The following is a 21,648-nucleotide window of genomic DNA, read 5'->3' as shown; positions in this document are numbered from 1 at the left end:
AGAGAGAGAGAGAGAGGGAGGGAGAAGTGAGCGCGAACTCTGCTTATAAAATGTATTATATTATGGCCATTGCATACAAAGCATTTTGCGGTTTATCCTTTCAGCAATAAAAGTATCCGATTACTAACTGCACTTTTTTCACATGACGTCGCCGCAAGAAAAAAGAAAAAAAGAAAAAGGATCTGAGTGTCCTGGATTCAGTCAGCTCGGGCTCGGCCTGTCAACGCGTAGATCAAATGCTAACGAGCAGCAGTTCCTGGAGTTCCAGGAGTTCCTCGAGTTGCTGCAGTTTCTGAAGCACAGCTGTGTCGAGTTCTCTTTTTGTTCCACTTTTGCCTGCACCTTTTAATTAAAGCTTAAGCCTTTTAAATGCCCGAGCAGGCCTTAAGCGCCAGGTTAGCCCAAGTTAAATGCCATTTCAAAGTGTGGACATGATATGCCTCGAACTGTAAACTGAGACAACGAGCAACTGTCGCTGTCAGCTGTGCAACACAACAACAGCAAACAGCAAACAGCAGCAGCAACAACAAACAGAACAAGAACAAGGACAAGGACAGAGACAAGGACATGCTTTTTGGACAACCACACTTTATGATAAAGAGAGATAGTCTGTGTGTGTGTGGGTGAGTGTGAAATGTTCTTGTGTGGCAAATACTTGGAAAGGTCGGCATAGTGTTAACTGATATCCATGTGATGCAGACCCAAAGATGCCTTATAAAACTGACACATCAATTTTGAAACATTTTAGCTTATGTGAGGCACATTTTAAATATTTATTTTGTTATAATATCTATGTATTTGTAAGCTTAACCCATTAAAAATGAAATTGTGAAATGATAATCAAAGAAGTTTTTCATTTTCATTTAATTTTTACTCTTTGGAGTTAGTCAACAATAAATAAATAAATATTTCTCAAAGTATTCTTGATCAGCATCAACAACTAAGTCCATCTATCTGTTCATCTGCATAAACTGACGTATCTCAGAGACTATAGGAGCATTAATCTGATAGATAAGTTATTGTAGCAGCTTCTTGTCAATTCAACTATAAAATGTATTTTAATTGAATAAATATGTCAGATGGGATCAAGTTATAGAGTTCTCTTAACTAGGATATTTATTTGCTTTTAATTGCATTTATTTTTATTATTTAACAAACCAAACTGAAGAAACTAATGAAAAACGAAACGCAAGAAAAAAGAACGCTAAACACGTGTACAAAAACAACAACAATAAGAAGAACTAAAGTTGGGTTCCAGTTTCAGAGTTGGATTGAAAGACGTATTGGGTTGATTGTTAAGACTGTTCGCTGTTGTCTTGGGTATCCCATAAGCCGTACTTCTTGCCCACCGTTTGCTGCCAGAGACGCAATCCGCCTTCCTTTGAGCCCGATGCAAAGACCTCGCCATCGGGACTGTACTTAATGGAGCGCACCGAGTGTTCGTGTGCCACAAAGCTCTCCAAGCAGTGTCCACTGGCATATTCGAATCTGTGGATGCGATTACCTGCCGCACACACATACGTCTCTTTGGCGGGATGCAAGGAGGCGCCACTGACACACATCGAATGCTGACGATGCTGCAGTACCTGAAAGCGTTCCACATCCAGAAAGATGACACTCTGAGCATAGGCGATAGTCACAGTGCGTCCATCAGCATTCAGTTCCAGCGATTTGGCATGGTGTGGCAGATTTATGGAATGCACTTGACGTCCATTCCGCAGATCCCAGAGTCGTATGGAGCGATCATGGGAGGATGAGAGCAGTGCCCGATCATCGCAGCAGAAGATCACATCGCGTACCCCTCTTGACTGTCCCTCTAATAGCAAAGCCATGTCCGGCCTATCCAGTTCATACAGATAGAGGTCTGTATCCAAACAGTGACAGTGTTGGTCCAGACAGCCCACAGCCAGATATGCTGATTTGGCGGCAAGTGCCACACAACGCACCGAGCATGGCGACTCAAACTTTGCCAGCTGTTTGCCACTGGTTGCATTCCAGATGCGAGCAGTGAAATCCTCGCTGCCAGTGGCCATAAGTGTGGCATCCCCATTGATGTCCACACAGAGCATCGCCTTACCAGTCTTTCTCTTCCTCACTTTCCCAATTTTTCCCACCCAATCTCCCGTGTCACCGTGCCGCAATATAGCATGTCCATCCTTGGAGGCCGATGCCAAATAATATCCCGAATCGCAGATCTGGCTAAAGGCCAACTGGACCACATCTGCCTGGTGACCCACACACTCCACTGGTAATTGTGCTCCCTCCATTCTGTATTTGAAATTCGCTATTCGCTTTAGGAATTCTGATTTACAATATTTTTGATAAATTATATTTTTACACCTTTTCGTTTGGTTTTTGTTTGAAAGTGCTTTGAGTCGATTGATGCATGATCAGCTGGAAGTTTTTAAGCAGTGACTACTGTGATTGTAGGCCTTATGAAGTAATTGCCAGAAGATTAATAAGAAGTCAAATCCCGAAGAATGAAAGTTTCATTTATGGCAATATCTTAAATAAGTTTTGATTTATAAAGTACTCATCGCAATTTGCTGTAAAATTTAATTAAAAACCGTTGTAACTTTTCCAGAAACAACATACAAATATTTTGAATTTTCATTAATGAACTTAGCTTATGCTATTTTGAATGTAAAATGATTTTACCTGATGTTTAATATTACAGAGCCAAACAAGCTTTAGATGAGAAGGCCACCCTATGTAAAATCTTTACAAATGCTTTTCGCGCATCTCAAATGACCATCAACAAGAAGACAGAGTCAAGGATAAAGGATGAAACCCATTCACATAAATTCTGGCAGCCAAAGTTATGACAAGTCTGAGAGAAAGGAACTTGTAATCCAAGAAAAGCGCAGATGAGACAACCCCCAGATAAAATACTCGTATGCAAATATATTTGTATATATATATATATATATATATATATATATATATATATTTATATGTTTGCATATTTTCCACACACAACCCTTTTGTTTTTCCCACATGACACATAAATATAAAAGAGGAGTCGAGGACATTGGTCAGCTGGGCCGTTAATTGAATCATTACTGAGTGGAAAAAAAACAACGTTGCAGCAACAACAATGCAACATAATTATTATGAGTGATTGCCAGGGAGAGCGAGGGATATTTTCTTAAAACAAAAGGGCGCGCCTGAGGCTACCTTTCAAAATTAATTTCAATAAGTCAGCATCACAGCTGCGGGCAGTTGGCCATTCCTATCAACCTCCCTAACCCCCGCCACTCCTCATCGTAAACTGGTCTGGAGAACTGTTAGCGACAGCCTCCTTTCAGCCCAGAAACACACGGAACCCAATCCGCATGTAATCCCTGACAGTTATCCAAGCCGGAGATAGTTGAAAGGGTTGCTCCTAAATAGAAAAACCACTTGAGCGAGTTTTTCACCTACCCCCACCACGACTCTCTCTATCTCTTTCTCCTTAGACGGCGGCTTCTTCCAAGACGAGCCTATATCTGTCAGACCCATGCCTCAGTCTGTCCGTCCCTCCGTCCGTTTGTGACTTGAGCATTTTTCCAAACTGCTTCACTTCAATGCGCCCCGCACGGGTCAATAATTTTTGCCGAAATGGCATAGTTTTGAGTAGTTCCCCTTACCCAGTACCCCCTTACATTGAATTATATATATATGTGTGGAGTGCATAAGGTCGTGGGCTGGATTCTTGAACTCTTGAAGTGAACTAAAAATATTAATTTTATTTCCTATAAAACAAAACTCGCAATGACGCAGCAAGAAAATGACTTCCTTAGCAGCGAAGAGTTTCCTCATTTGGAACCCTTGGCAGCAAAATGAAATTCTTTTCTGTGCGACTTGGTTCAGAAAGTATTTTACGTAATACACATTAATATTACATTTTAATTTAAAAACTCGTTTTTTACTCGAAATTCATGAACAAACTTTGAAATTTCGTTTGTCATATTTTGTACTTTCCATAACTTTGTCAGAACTGAACCGAACAAAAACCCAGGTCTTTTTGGACATGGTTTGATCTCTGGATTAATTTAGAAACATGGAAGTTGTATCTAACAATAATCGAGCTCAGGTTCGACCTCAAGTTTGACCTCTAAACTAATACTATTCTTAAAGTTTAGCAACGCAATTCCAGTTCCAACGTCATGTTGAAGTTAACGCTGCAAAATTCTTTGCAGATCGTTTTCAGCAATAGATTTATGATTTCAGTCTTCATGGTTAAGATCCCATTTATAACAACTGATTATCAGTTATTGTTCAGCTCATTTGTGTGCTAAACAAGCAAAATTTGAGCCAAGCAAATCTTAAGTTTCCCCTCTCAAAATGAAGGCAGAGCATGCTAAATTTAGTTTTAAATACATTTTTGGAAGAGATAAAATATTTCCAAAAAAGAAAAAGAAATCTATTCAAGTGACATTACAATGCGATTAACTAGCCGCCGCAAATTGAGAGAGAGAGAGAGAGAGTAAGAGAGAGGATGAGGAAAACCCGTCGCGACACATTTGTTTGAGCGAATCAATTAGTCACAATGGCCCACGGGACAGTTTTTGCCTGTCCTGCAGACACTGGTAATGGTATTGTTGTGCCTGGACTGGACTGGCCTGACCTGAACTGAGCTGAGCTGAGCTGAACGGAGAGTAGTTGATGTCCCTGCATAAGGGCGTTAATTATCGGGCAGACGTTTAATGAATGCGCCCGGAGCGACGCGCACGTAATTTAAATTTGCTTAGTTGCGTGTTTGTTGCTGCTGTGTGTGTTGTGTGTGTGTGTGTTGTGTGTGTGTGTGTTTTTGTTGTGTGACATTGCCTTTTGGGCTAGCTGCTTAGTTAGAAGACTCATCCAAGCGGCCACTTTAGTTTCCGCTTCCTGTTTAGCATTGTTATCCTGGATGTAATTAGCTGTGCAGCGACAGGAAGCGATTGCAGGCTCTTAAGGAGCTGCCACAGATAACATCTACCACCCAAATTCTTACAACGTCTTAGCGGTGTCTCTTTCCTCTCAAATGCCAAGTTATTTGACATGTGAAAAGCCAGCTGAACTGGGCAATTTAATAAACCAATTTGCGCTGGTCATAAACAACAGATTGAGGCTTTTGTTTGCCAGAGATCTATAAAGTATTTGGTAGCCACTTTTATGGCTACTGCCAAGCAGCTGGCTATTTCTAAATTTTAATGCTCATTGCTCCATTATAAAATGATCATTAAATCGGCAGCCCATTTGACAATTGATTGATATATGTGGCATCAAGTTGCAAATCGTACAGAAATTGGGTAGTTTTTGTGCTAAATTGTGGGCTACTTTCGCAAATGACTTTATTAGTAGGTAAGTCGGCTATTATTAAAACTGAAAATATTTCAAAAATCATTTCAACAGCTGTCATACATCACACATATGAGGCAACTAACCCTCAGTGCCTATTTCCCTCAACTCAAACGAGCATTTTCCTCAACGCACAAAAGTATCATATAACAAATTTTAATTAAACATATGCTAAATACTTTTAGCTTAATTAAAAAAAAGAAAAGAGAAGACTATGTTCTATAGAAATTAGGAAAAAATACTCTTAAAAGGTATCTGCTTACATGAAAACATAAAATCCATGATTGATGCCCGGCTGTCAGCAGTGAAAATCACACAGAAATGGCATAAAAAACTTAAAGTTTTCAATGGGATTTTCTTTAAAGTTATATTTTTTACCAACCACCATATGGGAAAATGTGGTGCAACAGCTGCCAGTTGAAGAGTTCTTTGCGACTATGCAAATCAGTTGCAAGCATCATTCCATCATGCAGTCCATCAGTTCCATCAATCCTGCAATTTGAGTAAGCGAGTGACATAATTCCCGACACTGTGACGAACTTTGATTGATATGTGCGCGTCCGTTGAGATCAGAGAAAGTTTCTCGCTCTCTCTCTCTCTCTCTCTCTCTCTCTCTGTGAATGCGACAGCCATAGCGAATTTTGAGACTGGTTGCAATTTCCCCTTTGCCATCACTTTAAAGTGTCAAAAATTGTACGTTTTGGATTGATCACTTGAGCTGCGTTTTTAACATGATGTAGAGCGTGTTCTTCTTTCTCTCCTTTTTTTTGCATAATTTAATTTGGGGTTTACACGAGTTTTACAAGGGATAAACGTCGGTTGAGTAACGGAAAAACAACATGGGAAAACTTTTTCTTTGCACTTAGACATCAACTGACATTTTATGATGTGCTTTGAATGGATAATATCACATAAGATTGAGGAATGTTTTATATTAGCTATAGGAAAAACGAAGAAACAATATCGAAGCCAACTTAATGATTTACCCTTTTTCAAAAAGTCTACACACTGACCCACTTTGACTTGGCTTTCGATTCTATGACCAGCAGGCATAGAAATAAAATGAACTCATTGCTCAAAACTGGCGGCATCATTCAATAACAGCCCTTCGGCTACAAGTCATTTATGAAAACATTAATAATAATTAGTACAACTTTAAAAAGTCTACACGCAGTCTACTCGAAAATAAACGCCAAGTCAGACTATTAATGATAGTTTGGTTTGTCTATTTGAAAATCGAAAGTGACTTGGAAAACGGGGCGTAGTCCAACAGGGACACTTGAAGCGGAAGCGTTGCTTCATTTGTCAGCTCGTCACTGCGGAAATGGAGGCATTGCAAGCAGCAACAACAACAACAACAACCAGAAGTCGAACCTTATCATCATCGGCAGCATGGTTTATATGGGAGTGGAAGAAAAATGAAGAAACTGAAAAATTGGCTATCGTCAGCGGAAGTCCAACGAATATTTTAGCGCTTGCCATCAAAATATTTACAGGGACTCATAAAAATGAGCACTTTATGGCAAACTCAGCGACAGCAAATGTATAAAATGCCCAGTACATTTGTAATTGCATATAATTTTTATAGAACAACAGGAAATCAGCAAGGGGTAAGGAAAGGAGCAGCAGCAACAGCAGCAGCAGTAAATGAGAAAGTCAGCAGGGGCCACTCCCATTGATAATATGGCAGCAAAAAGTAGCTCACATTTTACATCAATCTAAAAAATATGCTTGCCAGATTCCCAGTGCCTTCTTTCAATTTTTGGCTGTGTGCGAAATGTGTCAAGACAAATCAATAAACTTCTAATTTTATTACGGTGCAAAGAGGAGACGAGGCATCAGCATCCGCATCTATTGGAACGTTACAGATACCGATCTGTCAATTCCTATTGTCAATTTGACAATTGATATCTCACACATCATTTGATTCGAGTGCGCACAATGAGATTGTTTATGTCTTCCAAAGGAGGGAAGGGGACAGTCTTTCAGACTTGCCAAAATGTTCGATCGACATTTTCTTATCGAGGGTTCAGGTATTAATTTTCTTTACCTTTCTCTACTCTCACTCACTTTCTCTCTCTGTTTGCTTACCTTCAGGGGGTAAGTCTGCAATTTGCGGTTTTCTATTTTTCGGGCCAAAAGACTATAGAAATTGACAGCATTTCTGCTGGCATTTTGTCCACTTAACGCCAGTCTCTGGTCAGAGTTCAAATATGGGTACATTGATCCCTGTATCGATCTTACTTTCACTAATGATCTTCTGTTTGCATAATCCCCATACTCGACGTCTTGTGGGTCATTGCATTTTGTGGTGGTCGAGTGTGTGGTTTATGCCTGGATTGTGAGCCGAGAAGAAAGCATTGATGCCGTTAATGATGGTCTCTTGTTGATCCTTCTCTGAGGTATATAAACGTTTGGATTTCTTCTACTATACTCGTATTTGCTTAAATCTAAACGTTTGTTTCCATAGAAGGATTCTATATAGCTAATGTGCATTGATTCCATTCTATTCATTATGCTACATACTCAATTATTTTGCACAGTTTTCGGTCTCTAAAATAATCATAAAATTTAATTTTATCTTTAACCACAAATGCTGACCTGGATAGTTTCCAATTTGCAGTTGTTTACAGCTACATTATATCTATAAAATTAGCATCTAATTAGTATATCCTTTAAACATCCTTTTCAACAGCTTTCCGAGCTCAAGCCTGTGAGTTGTCAACCTTAACAGCTTTGACATTTAATATGCACACAATCTACACATTATCTTAAGCCAAACAACTGAACGGAAGCTGTCAACTCCCAAAAAAAAAGAAGAAAATATCGAAGAAGAGGCGTCTGCTAACTAAACTCAATCTCGTTGCTCCTTGCTCCTTGCTGCTTGCTACTTGCTACTGCTCCTGGCTGTAGTCCTCAAAGTCAAACTGATTCCCGCACTTTGAGCTCACCTCTTTTAATTTAATAAAAAGCACACAGCGCCCCAAGGATTTCCGAGAGTGTATTTTCTGGCAGACTTTGCGTCGTATCAGTCATCACTTGTTAATCTGAGTTAAACGTTTCGGCGGATATTATACGGCGCACATACACTTTTTATATATACATATATATATTTAAATTTCATTTTTTCTTTGGCTCAAAAGCAGTATGCAAACTACTCGCAGGAAGTCAAAAGGACGCTGACAGCCAAGGATATTAACGAGGGGGTGGTGCTGAGAGCGAGAGAGAGAGAGAGAGAGCTGTACAAAAGCATAATGTATATTAAATGCACTCAAAGCAGATTCAATTCATATTTCAGAACGTTTTGCTTTCATTAGGCGCTCGCAACAAAAGGACGAAGGATGAACGCTTCCCGAGGCGGCGACATGTGAGCAATTTTAGGAAGCGCGTGCGATGCCTTCAAGTGGTTTTTACACCAACAACAAGGGACTCTGTCAAGGATGATGACACCTGTGCACACACACACACACGAGACAATGCACAGCGCTGACTTCTGGCTCACTTCTGGGTCCTTTAGCCATATCTCTCTGCTGTCTGTTACCTGCTTTTTAGCCAATTGTGTGTGTGTGTGTGGCTCTGTGTGTGTTCAGAGCCAAACCGCAAGACTAACAGAAAAAACACGCCCGCAATTGACTCGACTTATCCTTTGTCAGTTGTGCATCTTTTGCTGCTGGCAGCTCGAGGAAATTAAACGGATTTCCCAAAAATGCTCAAGACCCACACAAAATGTACTCGGGCGCTGCGTGGATGAATTCAAGTAATTGCCAAAACTCATTCGAAATGCTAATTAGCTTGTCTTCTTCACACTTCACACTTGGATAACATCCAGCTGCTTTACAAACTTGCATTAACAAGAACCAAGTCAACAACAAAGTAATTGATGTATAAAACCAGCAGAGTCCTTGCTAAATTTCAGATTTCGTTTAGTTTTTCAACAGTCATTAAATGTATACGAAGCACAGCAAAGTAAGGCATCTGCTGGATATTTTTCCGATTGTAATTAGGAGTATCTGTATCTGACCTGTATCTGTATCTCTATCTATAAATGACTTCTAACAAATTCAAATCTCTTCATAAAAAATCGGATAATTTAGAATTAATTCAGAATTTAGAAGATTTCATACTTCCATCACAGTAGTCACTGCTTAAAAACTTCCAGCTGATCACGCATCAATCGACTCAAAGCCCTTTCAAACAAAAACCAAACGAAAAGGTGTAAAAATATAATTTATCAAAAATATTGTAAAATCAGAATTCCTAAAGCGAATAGCGAATTTTAAATAGAGAATGGAGGGAGCACAATTACCAGTGGAATGTGTGGGTCACCAGGCAGATGTGGTCCAGTTGGCCTTTAGCCAGATCTGCGATTCGGGATATTATTTGGCATCGGCCTCCAAGGATGGACATGCTATATTGCGGCACGGTGACACGGGAGATTGGGTGGGAAAAATTGGGAAAGTGAGGAAGAGAAAGACTGGTAAGGCGATGCTCTGTGTGGACATCAATGGGGATGCCACACTTATGGCCACTGGCAGCGAGGATTTCACTGCTCGTATCTGGAATGCAACCAGTGGCAAACAGCTGGCAAAGTTTGAGTCGCCATGCTCGGTGCGTTGTGTGGCACTTGCCGCCAAATCAGCATATCTGGCTGTGGGCTGTCTGTACCGATACTCTCACTGTTTGGATACAGACCTCTATCTGTATGAACTGGATAGGCCGGACATTTGTATGAAATTAGAGGGACAGTCGAGAGGGGTACGCGATGTGATCTTCTGCTGCGATGATCGGGCACTGCTCTCATCCTCCCATGATCGCTCCATACGACTCTGGGATCTGCGGAATGGACGTCAAGTGCATTCCATAAATCTGCCACACCATGCCAAATCGCTGGAACTGAATGCTGATGGACGCACTGTGACTATCGCCTATGCTCAGAGTGTCATCTTTCTGGATGTGGAACGCTTTCAGGTACTGCAGCATCGTCAGCATTCGATGTGTGTCAGTGGCGCCTCCTTGCATCCCGCCAAAGAGACGTATGTGTGTGCGGCAGGTAAACGCATCCACAGATTCGAGTATGCCAGTGGACAGTGCTTGGAGAGCTTTGTGGCACACGAACACTCGGTGCGCTCCATCAAGTACAGTCCCGATGGCGAGGTCTTTGCATCGGGCTCAAAGGAAGGCGGATTGCGTCTCTGGCAGCAAACGGTGGGCAAGAAGTACGGCTTATGGGATACCCAAGACAACAGCGAACAGTCTTAACAATCAACCCAATACGTCTTTCAATCCAACTCTGAAACTGGAACCCAACTTTAGTTCTTTTTCTTGTTGTTGTTGTTGTTTTTGTACACGTGTTTAGCGTTCTTTTTTCCTGCGTTTCGTTTTTCATTAGTTTCTTCAGCTTGGTCTTTTTGAAATACAAAAAAAAAAGAATTAAAAAAAAGGGTCACGCTCTGGGACCTTCTAATAAATTTGTCTGCGACTGCGCAGCGTTGTTGTGATTGACTGCCCCCAATTCATCTACCTGCCTGCCTCATTGACTGCCTCTATAAGCCTGTCCGAGACGCGCTTCCTAACTACCTAACATTTCTTCTTTCGTGTGTATGCCCTGTAGCCCACAAATAATAAAAGGGGAATGCCAATGCCTCAATCTAATTAGAATTAAATATTAGTGAGCATATAGAAATCATATATATATATTTTAACTGTATTACACAGTTGAATTGTATTAAAAATCATTAATTTTGCTTTATATATATATTTATATACATTTATGTATATTTGTTTATATTCTTGTTATTTTTGTTGCTGTATAGATTCGTCAATATCCCAAAACAGAATGATATATGAAAAAGAGGATAACCTCAAGTCGAGCACTCCTTTGTGCAACAATCTCACTCGTTTCTCATTTCTTACTTTGATGGCTCAACCTGTTTTTGTTGCGCATTTGAGTTGAGCAAAAGGTTCCTGAAAGGATTTTTATTTTACTTCTTCTTTCTGTTTTTTTGTGAAAGCCAAGATGTATTCTCAATGCTCCAACGCTGCACACGTTTTCTCACCAAATCAGAGAGTCATAAATGCATTTTATTATTATTTATACAGTCGACTGCAGTCGACAAAACGTTGCCCTCTGGGGCATTGAAAACGTTTTTTATTATGCATCCAAAGTTGTTGGATTTTTTTTGGGGTAGGTGCAACTGCAGCAGCAGCAGCAACAGCGATGCATCTGATGATAAACTAAGCAAACACTGAGCCAAAGCAAAGATACAAAGGTACATAGAAACTTAGATACAAATAAAACGTGGAGTTTTTTTTTTGCTGACCTAAGTTACACTCAGATTCTGTTGTCAACTTGGCGTTGACTTTTTGTTTGTTTTCCCTGCGGCTGCTGGTGGTGCTGCAAATGCATTTCCATAAATATTTATACATTTGTGAAGTTGATAAAAACAAGTTTTGGCTCAACACGCGTTTACCGGGAAAAACACGCCAGCGAGGAACCTTTTCACACAACACACTTTCCATATATATATATATATATATATACCTTTCTCTCCGTCCTTGTTTATCGGCTAGTTGTTCCAATAAAATTGAAAATGAGTTGTCATTTTATTTTTGGTTTTTGGCCTGGAACAAGTGTGTGTTTTTGTGTGTGTGTGTTGCATGATTGATGATGATTGTTATTGCGGTTGCAAGTAGCACAGTAGCCCAAAAGGATTTTCTGTTTGCAGTACGGTAGCCAGGAATAATATTTGCATACTTGCATATTAGCCTTTTCCACACAATATTTGCATTGCATTTCAAAAACAACAAACCAACAACCATCAATATGGCTCATCAAAGACGATTTGTTAAAGATGATCCCGTCTGTCGAAACAAAACTCCAGCGTTGACCGCAAACAATTTGTCCAAAAGATAAGCCACAAGTCATTTATAAATGTCCTGAAACTACGATTTCTGTTTTGTATATATAAATGACTGGTCATTTGCCAGAGGGTTCAACGATCGTACGGAAAGATTTTGATCTAATAGAAAGCACACAATTGTATATAAAAGGGGCAGTTTTTGAGATCTTGGAAGAATACGTTTTAATTTTGCTTGCAGTGACAAATTTAGATCTTTGAGGTGTTCCTTTTGAGACAGTATAAGATTGAAGAATAGCTTTCAATTTATTATAATGACTTTTGTATTCATTTGCGTCATTTGGACTCATTAGAAGTATAAGGAAATTCTGATAATATTAATTTACTAATTTCAATATTATAATTGAAAAACTGAATGGTCGATATTTAAGTATTTAAAGTCTGATCGATATCAACACTTTCTTCCAATGATCACCTAAGAATATCTTAATTTTGAGAATTTATTAGTTGTTAAAGCATAACAAGCTCTTCTGATTAGATTACTTTAACATATCCTAACTCATCCCTCAACACTTTCTATATTATAATAATTACTTAATACATAGTTATCAAAGTAGTAAGTAACTACTATATTTCTAAATTATATAGGAAAAAGCATTGCTAAGTCTGGGAAAATAACAAATTTCTTTTTGTAAGCCCACACAACTTCAGTTCATTTAAAAAATACAATTTTCCCATGGGCTGTTCGACTTGATTACACCCAATCGAGAACACTTCCGCTGCGTTCTGCGAATAATTTCATAGCAAGCCCTTCAGCAGAAAAATACCTCTACATATCCTTAACCATAGCGCACCTGCCCCAGAGTATCTCAGTCGGAATTGGGCTTGCGGTCACAGTTCGTGAGCTAAACAATTTTATGGCAATTTCCTTATAGCGCAAGACCCGCTATGCTATATGGGTAAATGTTAAATATATCTTGTATAATTTTGTACGTTACTTGTTCTGTCACGCTAGCTGAACACTCCAGAAAAAAATAAACGGGAGAACTCCCGCTAGGAACACGTGGCATATGATATGTGCATACTTAGTTAAGTTTCTCGTATTTGGTGTATATCTTGGGGGGGTGTCTGTTGATTGTCTATGTTCCGCTCGGTGCGATAAGGCGTGCTGCATTTGAAATGAGTGTAACGTATATTTTATACAGAGCCAGCACCAGAATCGTTGACCGTTGAGGTTTCTTCTATGAGATAATAATAACATTCCGACAATGGCGACCTTCAACTTGGGGCATTGTTTATTGTTCGCTTGTTTGTGCCGCTTATCGTAGACCAAGTGCAATAAAAGAACGACTTGGGCTTATCCGCCTTATCAGTCAAATGGAGTGCATTTATGGGACTAAGACAAATTTAAGACCATTGAATAGCGCGGTATATAATAATAATGCTTTTCTTATCGAATATGTTTAAATTTCTTTGCAACTATTGATTGATCGATAAAAGTAAACCATAGATTAAATGACTAACAAATTTAACTAAGAATTGGACATAAATTGACTGATTAATAATGTGAACTTATCTTGTAATTTATAAACTACATTGACAAATTTTTACTCTGTTCTGCATAGAATATTTTGTTTCATAGTTTTAAGGCCAAGCTTGCTGGATAAGAAATAATAGCAATTCATTGATTATCAAATTTGTTTTAATTTCTTTACAACTATTAGTTTCTATATTGATTGATCGATAAACATGAAACGTTGATAAAGTTATTAACAAATTGTACTGAGAATTGGGGACCTAATTTATCTAAGTTAGAAACAATATTGACATACTTTTCCCTGATCTGAAGTTTTAATGTCAAATTTTGTGGATAAGAAGAACATATCATCTGCCAGAGCTCTTAGGTTATTATCAACCAGCATTATTGGCTTAATTCAATGGATAAACAAATACGCATCTAAAACCCGCACGTTCCAAAACGAAAACGTTGAGCAATCCTTTGATGAGGCTGCCCTTATAAAGGATTAGGAGTAGCACTTGAAGAACACCCCATTGTGTGTTGATAAATTGAGCTACCTCTTTTCTTTCGTTCGTTCTCAATTCGACGCCTTTTTCCGTGTGTTTACACAGCAAAATGCAACCCATATAGTTTTTCAGGACATCCTGCACATACTTGAGGGAATTACGTAAAGGGATCACGAACTCTATATATATATATGGCTACCCCACCATGAGATCTTGAGTTGTTTATGTTTCAGGCATGACTGCAACTCAACGCCGGCAGAATTTCTGATACCAAATTTGTTAAAAACTGTGTAAATTTACGTTCTTTTATATTTTTTCATTGGTTTTTTTTTGTGTTTTTTTTTTTTGAGGGTGTGTCCCATAAACAGAACTCTGCGGTGTGTCTGCTTGGCACTTGGTAGGGCACAGGGTATCGTCTATAGGGAGAGAGGCGAGTCCAAATCTCTCGACTCGGATGCCTAATCGATCGATAGATCGGTTTTTCGTCGCTTGCCTTTTTGGGGTGATTGCACTCGGGGCATGGTTTTAATTACAATACGTTTTTCTTCCTTTTTTCTCGGTTTTTTTCTTTTTTCCGTTTTTTTTTTTTTCTTTTTGTGAAGTGCAAAGGAACAAAAGCAAATGATGTCTTTAGTTTTGACTTCTTTTTCTTGTCGTTTTTTGTGTGCGCTTTAATTGCATTTGTGCAAACAATATAAATCGAATTTTATTGCCCCGACAAATGTAATTTAATTTTTTACGATTTTGCACTTAAATACCAACGACTCAAAGCTTGGGAAACTTATATCATTTTCACTTAAAAAACGAAAAACAGAACCGTTAAATTATCTTTACAGTCTGATGCCCATTGATGCATTTTTGTTGTTGTACAGTTTTCAGAGTTTGCCCCACATTTGATGGCCCCCAGTTACAATAGGAAAGTGAAAACTGTCTGCCGCCCTAAATACAATTCATCTGACTTTGTTTCCACTGCGCCACTAGTGGCACAACAACAACAACAAAATCCAGTTTTAGGTTAAACAAACCGAAACCAAAACATTTTTTATCTACCCATCCACGCATTCAACAAAAGTACAGCTCCAACCCAGACCAGACCAGACAACACCAGACAACAACAAGCAGAAGAGAGCATAGAATTTCCAGCAAGTCGAATATCGCATGCTCTTATCGATATAGCTGGTTAGAGTTCCTAACGTAACATTGCAAATTGCTCATTCAAATTGTTATGCTTAATTTTGGAGTAGAGCATTTAAAAACACAGAGCAGCGCTGCTTCTGCTGCTTCTTCGATCATTTTGAATGCGAGGGTTGCTGTGTCGACGAGACAAGCACGTTGTATGGCAACGCTGCGGTGGTTGTTTGACGTTTCTTTTTCTGGTTGTGTTCTTGCTCACTCTCTGTCTCGCACTCTTGCTCTCTGGCTCGAGAGCGAGAGCGACTGTATTTGAGCGCAGAGTTGACAGCGTCTCTTGGCTGCTTATCTGGCTGAAAAACAGCTAAGTGTGAGATTTTCAGCTAGCTTTATAAAACACAACAGCGATTTTCTACTTGAAGAAATAATAAATGCCCCTCCTTATAGTAGTTGTTTTATGAACAAACTCAAAACAAAGAAAAAATGTTAACAGAACACATGCATTCAACTGTTTGCATATATTTAGCTCTTTACAGCCGCTCTCAGTTTCTGGCTGCATACACAGCTCTCTTTAGCCGTTTTGTGGCAGCTAGCTAACATGGCAACAACATTGCATGCAGTGTGCTCGCAGTCAGTGAGCGACGAAGAGAGTAAATTATACGCTTCAGAGTGACAAGTCATCCGCACATAAATATCATTTTTCACCGTGAACGTACGCTTAGTTTTGTTATTCTGTTCGTCGAGCTCAGTTGTGCTCAATGTGCGCACGCCACTTCAAACATAACAAAAAATATACTCATAAACGCGAAATACCGAAAAAACTATAATATGTTACAATATTAGTTGTAAATGAGAAAATAAACTGAAAAAAGTGCATACACAAAACGATCAGACCTTGAACAAAAGTTTCTTCAATTTATGTGCTCAACTCGTCAGTTTTTTTTTGAGTTTGAGTGGCATTTTTTGAGTGTGGCCAATAAGAACAGACAGCAGCAAATTCGAGCGAATATAAATAGCAGATTGAAGTGGACAAAAAAACACAGTTCGCAGCGCATTTGTTTATATCATAATTCTAAACAAATACTCGACAAAACGGCAACAACACAATTTTCACTTTTTTCAGACGAGAAGTGCTTAAAACGCAGAAGCAAAAGACACCAACAAATAACTGTGCTCCACACACACAAGCAATAACGCTCTCTCACTCATACTGGCGCAACCTCGAACGAGATTTGGAGACTAAGTGTATGTGTGAGCTCGCCCCTCTTTACGTACAGGCGAGCACAAAGAAACAAAAGTTTTGGCGGCAAAACTTTGACATTTCGTTTCGCGCAATTTCGCAAACAAGTGTCCAAAGCGTAGGCAGCAAAACTGCGTCGCATCGCAGCCCACTACAGAAATACATCCAAAACAAAACTACAGCAACTGCAACAATAACATGGTCAGTGCACGCCTTCTCCATTCGGTTATGCTGAATGAATTCTGCAAGATGACCGCCAGTCCAGCGGTCAGTCGCAATTTGGCCTGCGGCCGTAAATTGGATCACGTCAAGCGCAATCTTTTTGGCTCTGCGCAGACGACGGCGACGACAACATCGCTGGAGTCCAAAACGTGAGTGCAACAAAAATTTGGTACAGTGATCGCTGGCGAAATTAGAAGAGTTTATTTTGAGTGCATTAAAACCAACATTTTTAATATGCAGCTATTTTTTTTTAGCACGCTTTGAAATTGTAGTTATGCATAAAAAGTGGAATATGTAATTTTAAGTGCATTTTACGACTTGATTTATTTATGTAAAATGCATTTAATTTTTATACACAATAACAATTTTTTAGTGTATATAATATTTAATTTTCTGTGCATGTTATAATTTGATATATTTATTTAAAATTCAGTCAATTGTGAATCTGTGAATTTAACGATTTATGCAGCACTTAATAAATAAATATTCACACTTTATTTGTGCTGCATTTTAAATACATTAATCAGTTGATTATAAATAATTATAAACATTTCAAATGCCACACCACAAGCGAAACCTTTTCAATTTCCCAGCGATCACTTTATTAAATATATATATAATTATAAATATATTAACAATTATGTTCCACCTCAGCTCCGCCTTCAGCACGGAATTGGATCGCTATCCGGAATATGCCAGCCAAAAGTGGGGCTATGATTTTCGTGCTGATCGTCCGCTCGGCTCCAATGCCACTTTCATTTGGGAGCGTGTGAGTACGCAGGAATCGCACTGTGCACCACCGGTGTATACCCTCACCCGGGCCGCGCATGTGCGTCCCGAGCAGTGCAGTGCGACGCCCAGTCAAATGGAGGCATTGCTCAGTGAACGTGCCGATCGAGAGAATCTGATGAACTCCTCGCTGGACTCAAATACGGATACGGAGTACGATTCGCAGGATGAGCCGTTGACGCACGTTGCGTCCACTTCTTCGGCGGCTGCTTTGTGCGTTGCCTCCTCCTCTGCCACCTCCGCTGCCACATCCACATCCACATCCTCCTCCTCAACCGGCGGCGTCAGCTGCAATTCCAGTGCGCAGCAGCAGCAGCGCAAGCGACAGCTTAAAATCACAGGTGAGTATCTTTTATTCCCCTCACTTTCCAGTTCGCTCTTGCGTGTCCCCCTTTCCCAGTCGCTATGCCTGATTGCACAAAGGGGACTTTTAGGCACTTATTTCCCATTAACCCGAGTTTCGTTGATGGAGTTCAGTTTAGTGTTGCTTTGAATGGCAACTAGTATTATTCAATCTGAAAAGAAGCTAACGCTTTGAACAAACCTTCCAGTCCCCGTCAAGCCTAAATACTTCTTGAATAGTAATTATTTTTTATCTAGCTCTACTCTATTATAAAGGTATTCAATGTGGAAAACTGCTAATGCATTTTCAGTTAAAATTTACATATATCTACATATGCACAATTATTATTCAATCTAAAGAACATCTAATTTATAGCTCAAACTTTACAGCAGCTATCAAACCCACCTCTATTTAATAGTTCTTTATATTTGTATAACTATCTTCCATTTCAAATGTGTATCCACATATGCATTATGTTTATCGAATCTAAAGAAGAACAGATTTATAGCTCCAACTTTTCAGTGACCCTCCAACTTGCCAGTTCCCATCAAACCTATCTGCTGCTTGAATGCAGTCCTCTTCTGGCATTGGGTATTTTCACTTTCAAATGTCTAATTACATATATATTTCCATTCCCAAATCAATTCTGCTCCTTCTTTAGTTTGCCCTTTAATTGTTTCCCATTGTGCAACCCTTTTTGTTTTCTTTCCACTTTCAACTCTCGCGTGGGCGTTGCTCAATCTGAAAACCAAAATTATAGTCTTAAGCCGAACGCAGCTCGTTGTGCTGTGCTTCAACACATATAATTAGCTTTGTTTTTATGTGATTTTTAGTTAAAGTGGGGGTTGCTTTTGCTGCAAACAGATCGTTGCAGCTGTTTGACAGCGACCCCCCCTTCCCCCGCTGTCACTGCTTTTAGAGTCAATGCACGCAACATCCCCCTGCGTCTGCGGGGGTTGATTTTCATCCAAAAAAAATAGATGCGATCATTGCATGCGGGCATAAAATGCTAACAGATGTGTGTGCGAGTGTGAGTGTGAGTGTGTGTTGGCTCTGCTTTTTGGTTGACCTCATTAGAGGCATAGATCTAGAGGGGGGAAGAGAGAGAGAGAGAGAAAGAGAGAGAGGGGAGACTGCTTGAACTGCAGCTAAACAATGCGCCCGCCAAAGCAGCAGCACTTATCGGGCAACGTTGATTGCTTTTGTATAATTTTACTCGTTTCTCCTTTTTTTTATGAATGCCACTTGGCAAAGTTATTAACATAAATATATAAAAAAGAAGAAAAAAATAGTTGTCTGCGCTGGACAGCCCGCATTTTCAGGCTTTGAGGCTTTGGCCTTGTCTAGCTGTACTTTTGTGCAGCGAAGCCTTCGAAAACTTGCCCAGTTTCTGACAGGGCGTGTAATTTTATGCAGCCAGAGCCGACTACCTGGCTGGCCTCACCCTATTTGTTATCCCTGTGCAGCAACCCTCGGCTGCGTCTGTGCCTGCCACGTGCCACAATCCACCAATTTAAGTAGAAATCAAAATGTGCAAAAACAGGCGGCGCCTGCTGTTGCCACAGACAATATATCACAATTCCATAAGGGTAGCTGCTGCTGCTGCAGTTGCTGCCAACAGCTGACTTTATCCAATTGTATGCCTAAAAATAATTACTAACTGTGCATGTTTTTTTCTCCTTTGTAGAGTTCATGAAGGAGCGCAAGCGTCTCGCACAGGCACCCAAGAAAATCTCACCCGCCAAACGGATGCGCACCAATTCCGGCTCCAGTTCCAGTGTGGGTGCGCAATTTGGTTGCCACCTGAAACGTTCGCGTCACAACTAAAAATTGATTATTATTACCCGAAAACTCCACTCAATTTGCAATTTTTATTTGTAATTTTTATAATGCTGCTACAAACAACAACAAAAAAGAATTATGTTTAATTTTTTTTAACCACATTAATAACAATTTTTGTATAAGTTTTTAAAGAAAGCAAACAAACAAACATTAGGTACTCATTTATAGAATTTTGTGTGCAGTGCAAGGGCGAAAGTTGCGAATATTAACTAATAGTACTACTTTTCTAGTTTAAAATGCCAGTTACTAAACGATGGATAAAACAATGTAATAAAACCAGTACTAGTACTAGAACAAAAATTAGCCTGTAAGCCTTAAGTATCACCTGCGAGCTAAATGAAACTTTTTAGATTTCTCTAGTGAGAAATGCCATAAACTAAGTGATTAGTTCTTAACAACAAAAACAACAACAACATAACTACTATGTAATTTCTATTTGATAAACAACAACAAACAAACACCTAGAGACACACTTTTGAAAAACAACAAAAAACAAAATTTAAATTTATAAGAACCAAACATTTGTAAAATTTCAATTGTTAAATTTTAACAGCAACATTTTTGGGTCTTGCTGTTAAAATTTGCAAAGTTTCAACTTAATGTTGCTCTGCTTTATTATTACTACATTTATATTGTAATTCTATATATCGATATATTAATTATTATATTTGATATATATATCAAAGCAGAGTTACATTGATTTCTCTTAACAAAATAAGCCCCAAAACTAACAATTATAAATCTGATCTTAGGTCTGATTTATTCTTGTTTCAGTTTTTGTGGCTGAATCAAAAAGTCCTTTTTTCGACCAGTGTAAACACAATTAGAAAATTAAGCTTCTTATTTTTGCCAATTTGTGCGCTTTTGATGATATGTATTTTTCCCTTAAATAGTATTACCAAAACTTCATAAATTGCCAAAATTCACAAAATGTATAAAATTGCTTTCGATCGCGTTGCCAAATTGATTGGCAATTGATGAGAGCGATTTTTGCTTAACATGTACAAAACAAATGCTATACATTATAATTCTAATTCTAATTCTAATTATATATATATTTACATACAAAAAACTATTATACACGTAGGCAGAGCCTATATTATTGAATAACCCTCACATCGATCATCCTATTTGATAAGTCTTAGCATATAGAACAAACTCCAAAGTATTCGCATAATATTTATATATATAATTCATATGATGTGTGTAAAATTTTTCAACTCATACTTACAACAATAAAAAAAACACCAGTAAACAAAAACCAGGAAAAACAAAACAAAAAAACTGACAAACTATTTGCAATTTTTGTATCATCCAAATTTCAACTCTTATACTTACAGTATAAGAGTACAAACACACATACACACATGCATTTATATGTTGTTGTTTGTTTTTTTTTTTTATATTTTATTTGTGTAGACTTTTATTTGTTTATTTGTATCAATTTTAGTTTGTACACTTATTAAGTTGACTTTTGTTTTCCAATAAAATTTGTTTTTCATTTTTTAGTAGTGTAATTTGTAATAATATCTTCTAGGCGGATACTCTCGACTAGAGTATTTTCACTTGTTAGAAGCAGAAATAACTGCAAAGAAGATACAACTGCTTAATTATGTTATATTGTTGCTTCCAATACGTGTGCTTCATATATTTGCATACTCCTCCGTACCAAACGCTAATTGTAAGGAAAGAGTAGACAATTTCCGAGGAGAGATAAGAGAGATCATTGGCTTCCACACATTCCACACGATTAGTCACTGCGCATCTTTATCGCGTTGTACGCTAATCGGCTGTTAATTTATACAATTAAAATTCCTACACCTAATAAAAATAATATATGCACGTACTGTTTACAATATTCTTGAATCGGCGAGCAA

General features: G+C 38.7%; 3 protein-coding genes across 3 annotated transcripts; 2 read left to right on the top strand and 1 right to left on the bottom strand.

Annotated features, from left to right (window-relative positions):
• Positions 1–1,230: 1,230 nt before the first annotated feature.
• On the bottom strand, positions 1,231–2,316 carry LOC6568997 (serine-threonine kinase receptor-associated protein). Its single transcript, XM_001995008.3, has one exon. It carries the CDS (start codon positions 2,265–2,267, stop codon positions 1,296–1,298), a length of 972 nt encoding a protein of 323 aa, XP_001995044.1. The 5' UTR covers positions 2,268–2,316; the 3' UTR covers positions 1,231–1,295.
• A 7,293-nt stretch (positions 2,317–9,609) lies between these two features.
• Positions 9,610–10,581, top strand: LOC6571587 (serine-threonine kinase receptor-associated protein). Its single transcript, XM_001995009.1, has one exon. The coding sequence runs from the start codon at positions 9,610–9,612 to the stop codon at positions 10,579–10,581; it is 972 nt and encodes a 323-aa protein (XP_001995045.1).
• A 5,549-nt stretch (positions 10,582–16,130) lies between these two features.
• LOC6568999 lies at positions 16,131–21,274 on the top strand. The gene is made up of 3 exons (XM_032741138.2): positions 16,131–16,946; positions 17,452–17,927; positions 19,617–21,274. Exons 1-3 carry the CDS (start codon positions 16,774–16,776, stop codon positions 19,754–19,756), a joined length of 789 nt encoding a protein of 262 aa, XP_032597029.1. The 5' UTR covers positions 16,131–16,773; the 3' UTR covers positions 19,757–21,274.
• Positions 21,275–21,648: the final 374 nt, after the last annotated feature.

This window comes from Drosophila grimshawi, unplaced genomic scaffold (genome assembly GCF_018153295.1).
Source record: "Drosophila grimshawi isolate 15287-2541.00 unplaced genomic scaffold, ASM1815329v1 contig_1367, whole genome shotgun sequence".
Taxonomy (NCBI): domain Eukaryota; kingdom Metazoa; phylum Arthropoda; class Insecta; order Diptera; family Drosophilidae; genus Drosophila; species Drosophila grimshawi.
The sequence above is the reverse complement of the archived record's forward strand: the minus strand, read 5'-3'. Positions and strand labels throughout refer to the sequence as shown.

Excerpts from the sequence above, each read along its gene's own strand:
- LOC6571587 (XM_001995009.1), top strand. The coding sequence starts at position 9,610 with ATGGAGGGAGCACAATTACCAGTGGAATGTGTGGGTCACCAGGCAGAT.
- LOC6568997 (XM_001995008.3), bottom strand. The coding sequence starts at position 2,267 with ATGGAGGGAGCACAATTACCAGTGGAGTGTGTGGGTCACCAGGCAGAT.
- LOC6568999 (XM_032741138.2), top strand. The coding sequence starts at position 16,774 with ATGGTCAGTGCACGCCTTCTCCATTCGGTTATGCTGAATGAATTCTGC. Across the intron at positions 16,947-17,451 it reads ACATCGCTGGAGTCCAAAAC|CTCCGCCTTCAGCACGGAAT; the intron begins GTGAGTGCAACA and ends GTTCCACCTCAG. Across the intron at positions 17,928-19,616 it reads GCGACAGCTTAAAATCACAG|AGTTCATGAAGGAGCGCAAG; the intron begins GTGAGTATCTTT and ends TCTCCTTTGTAG.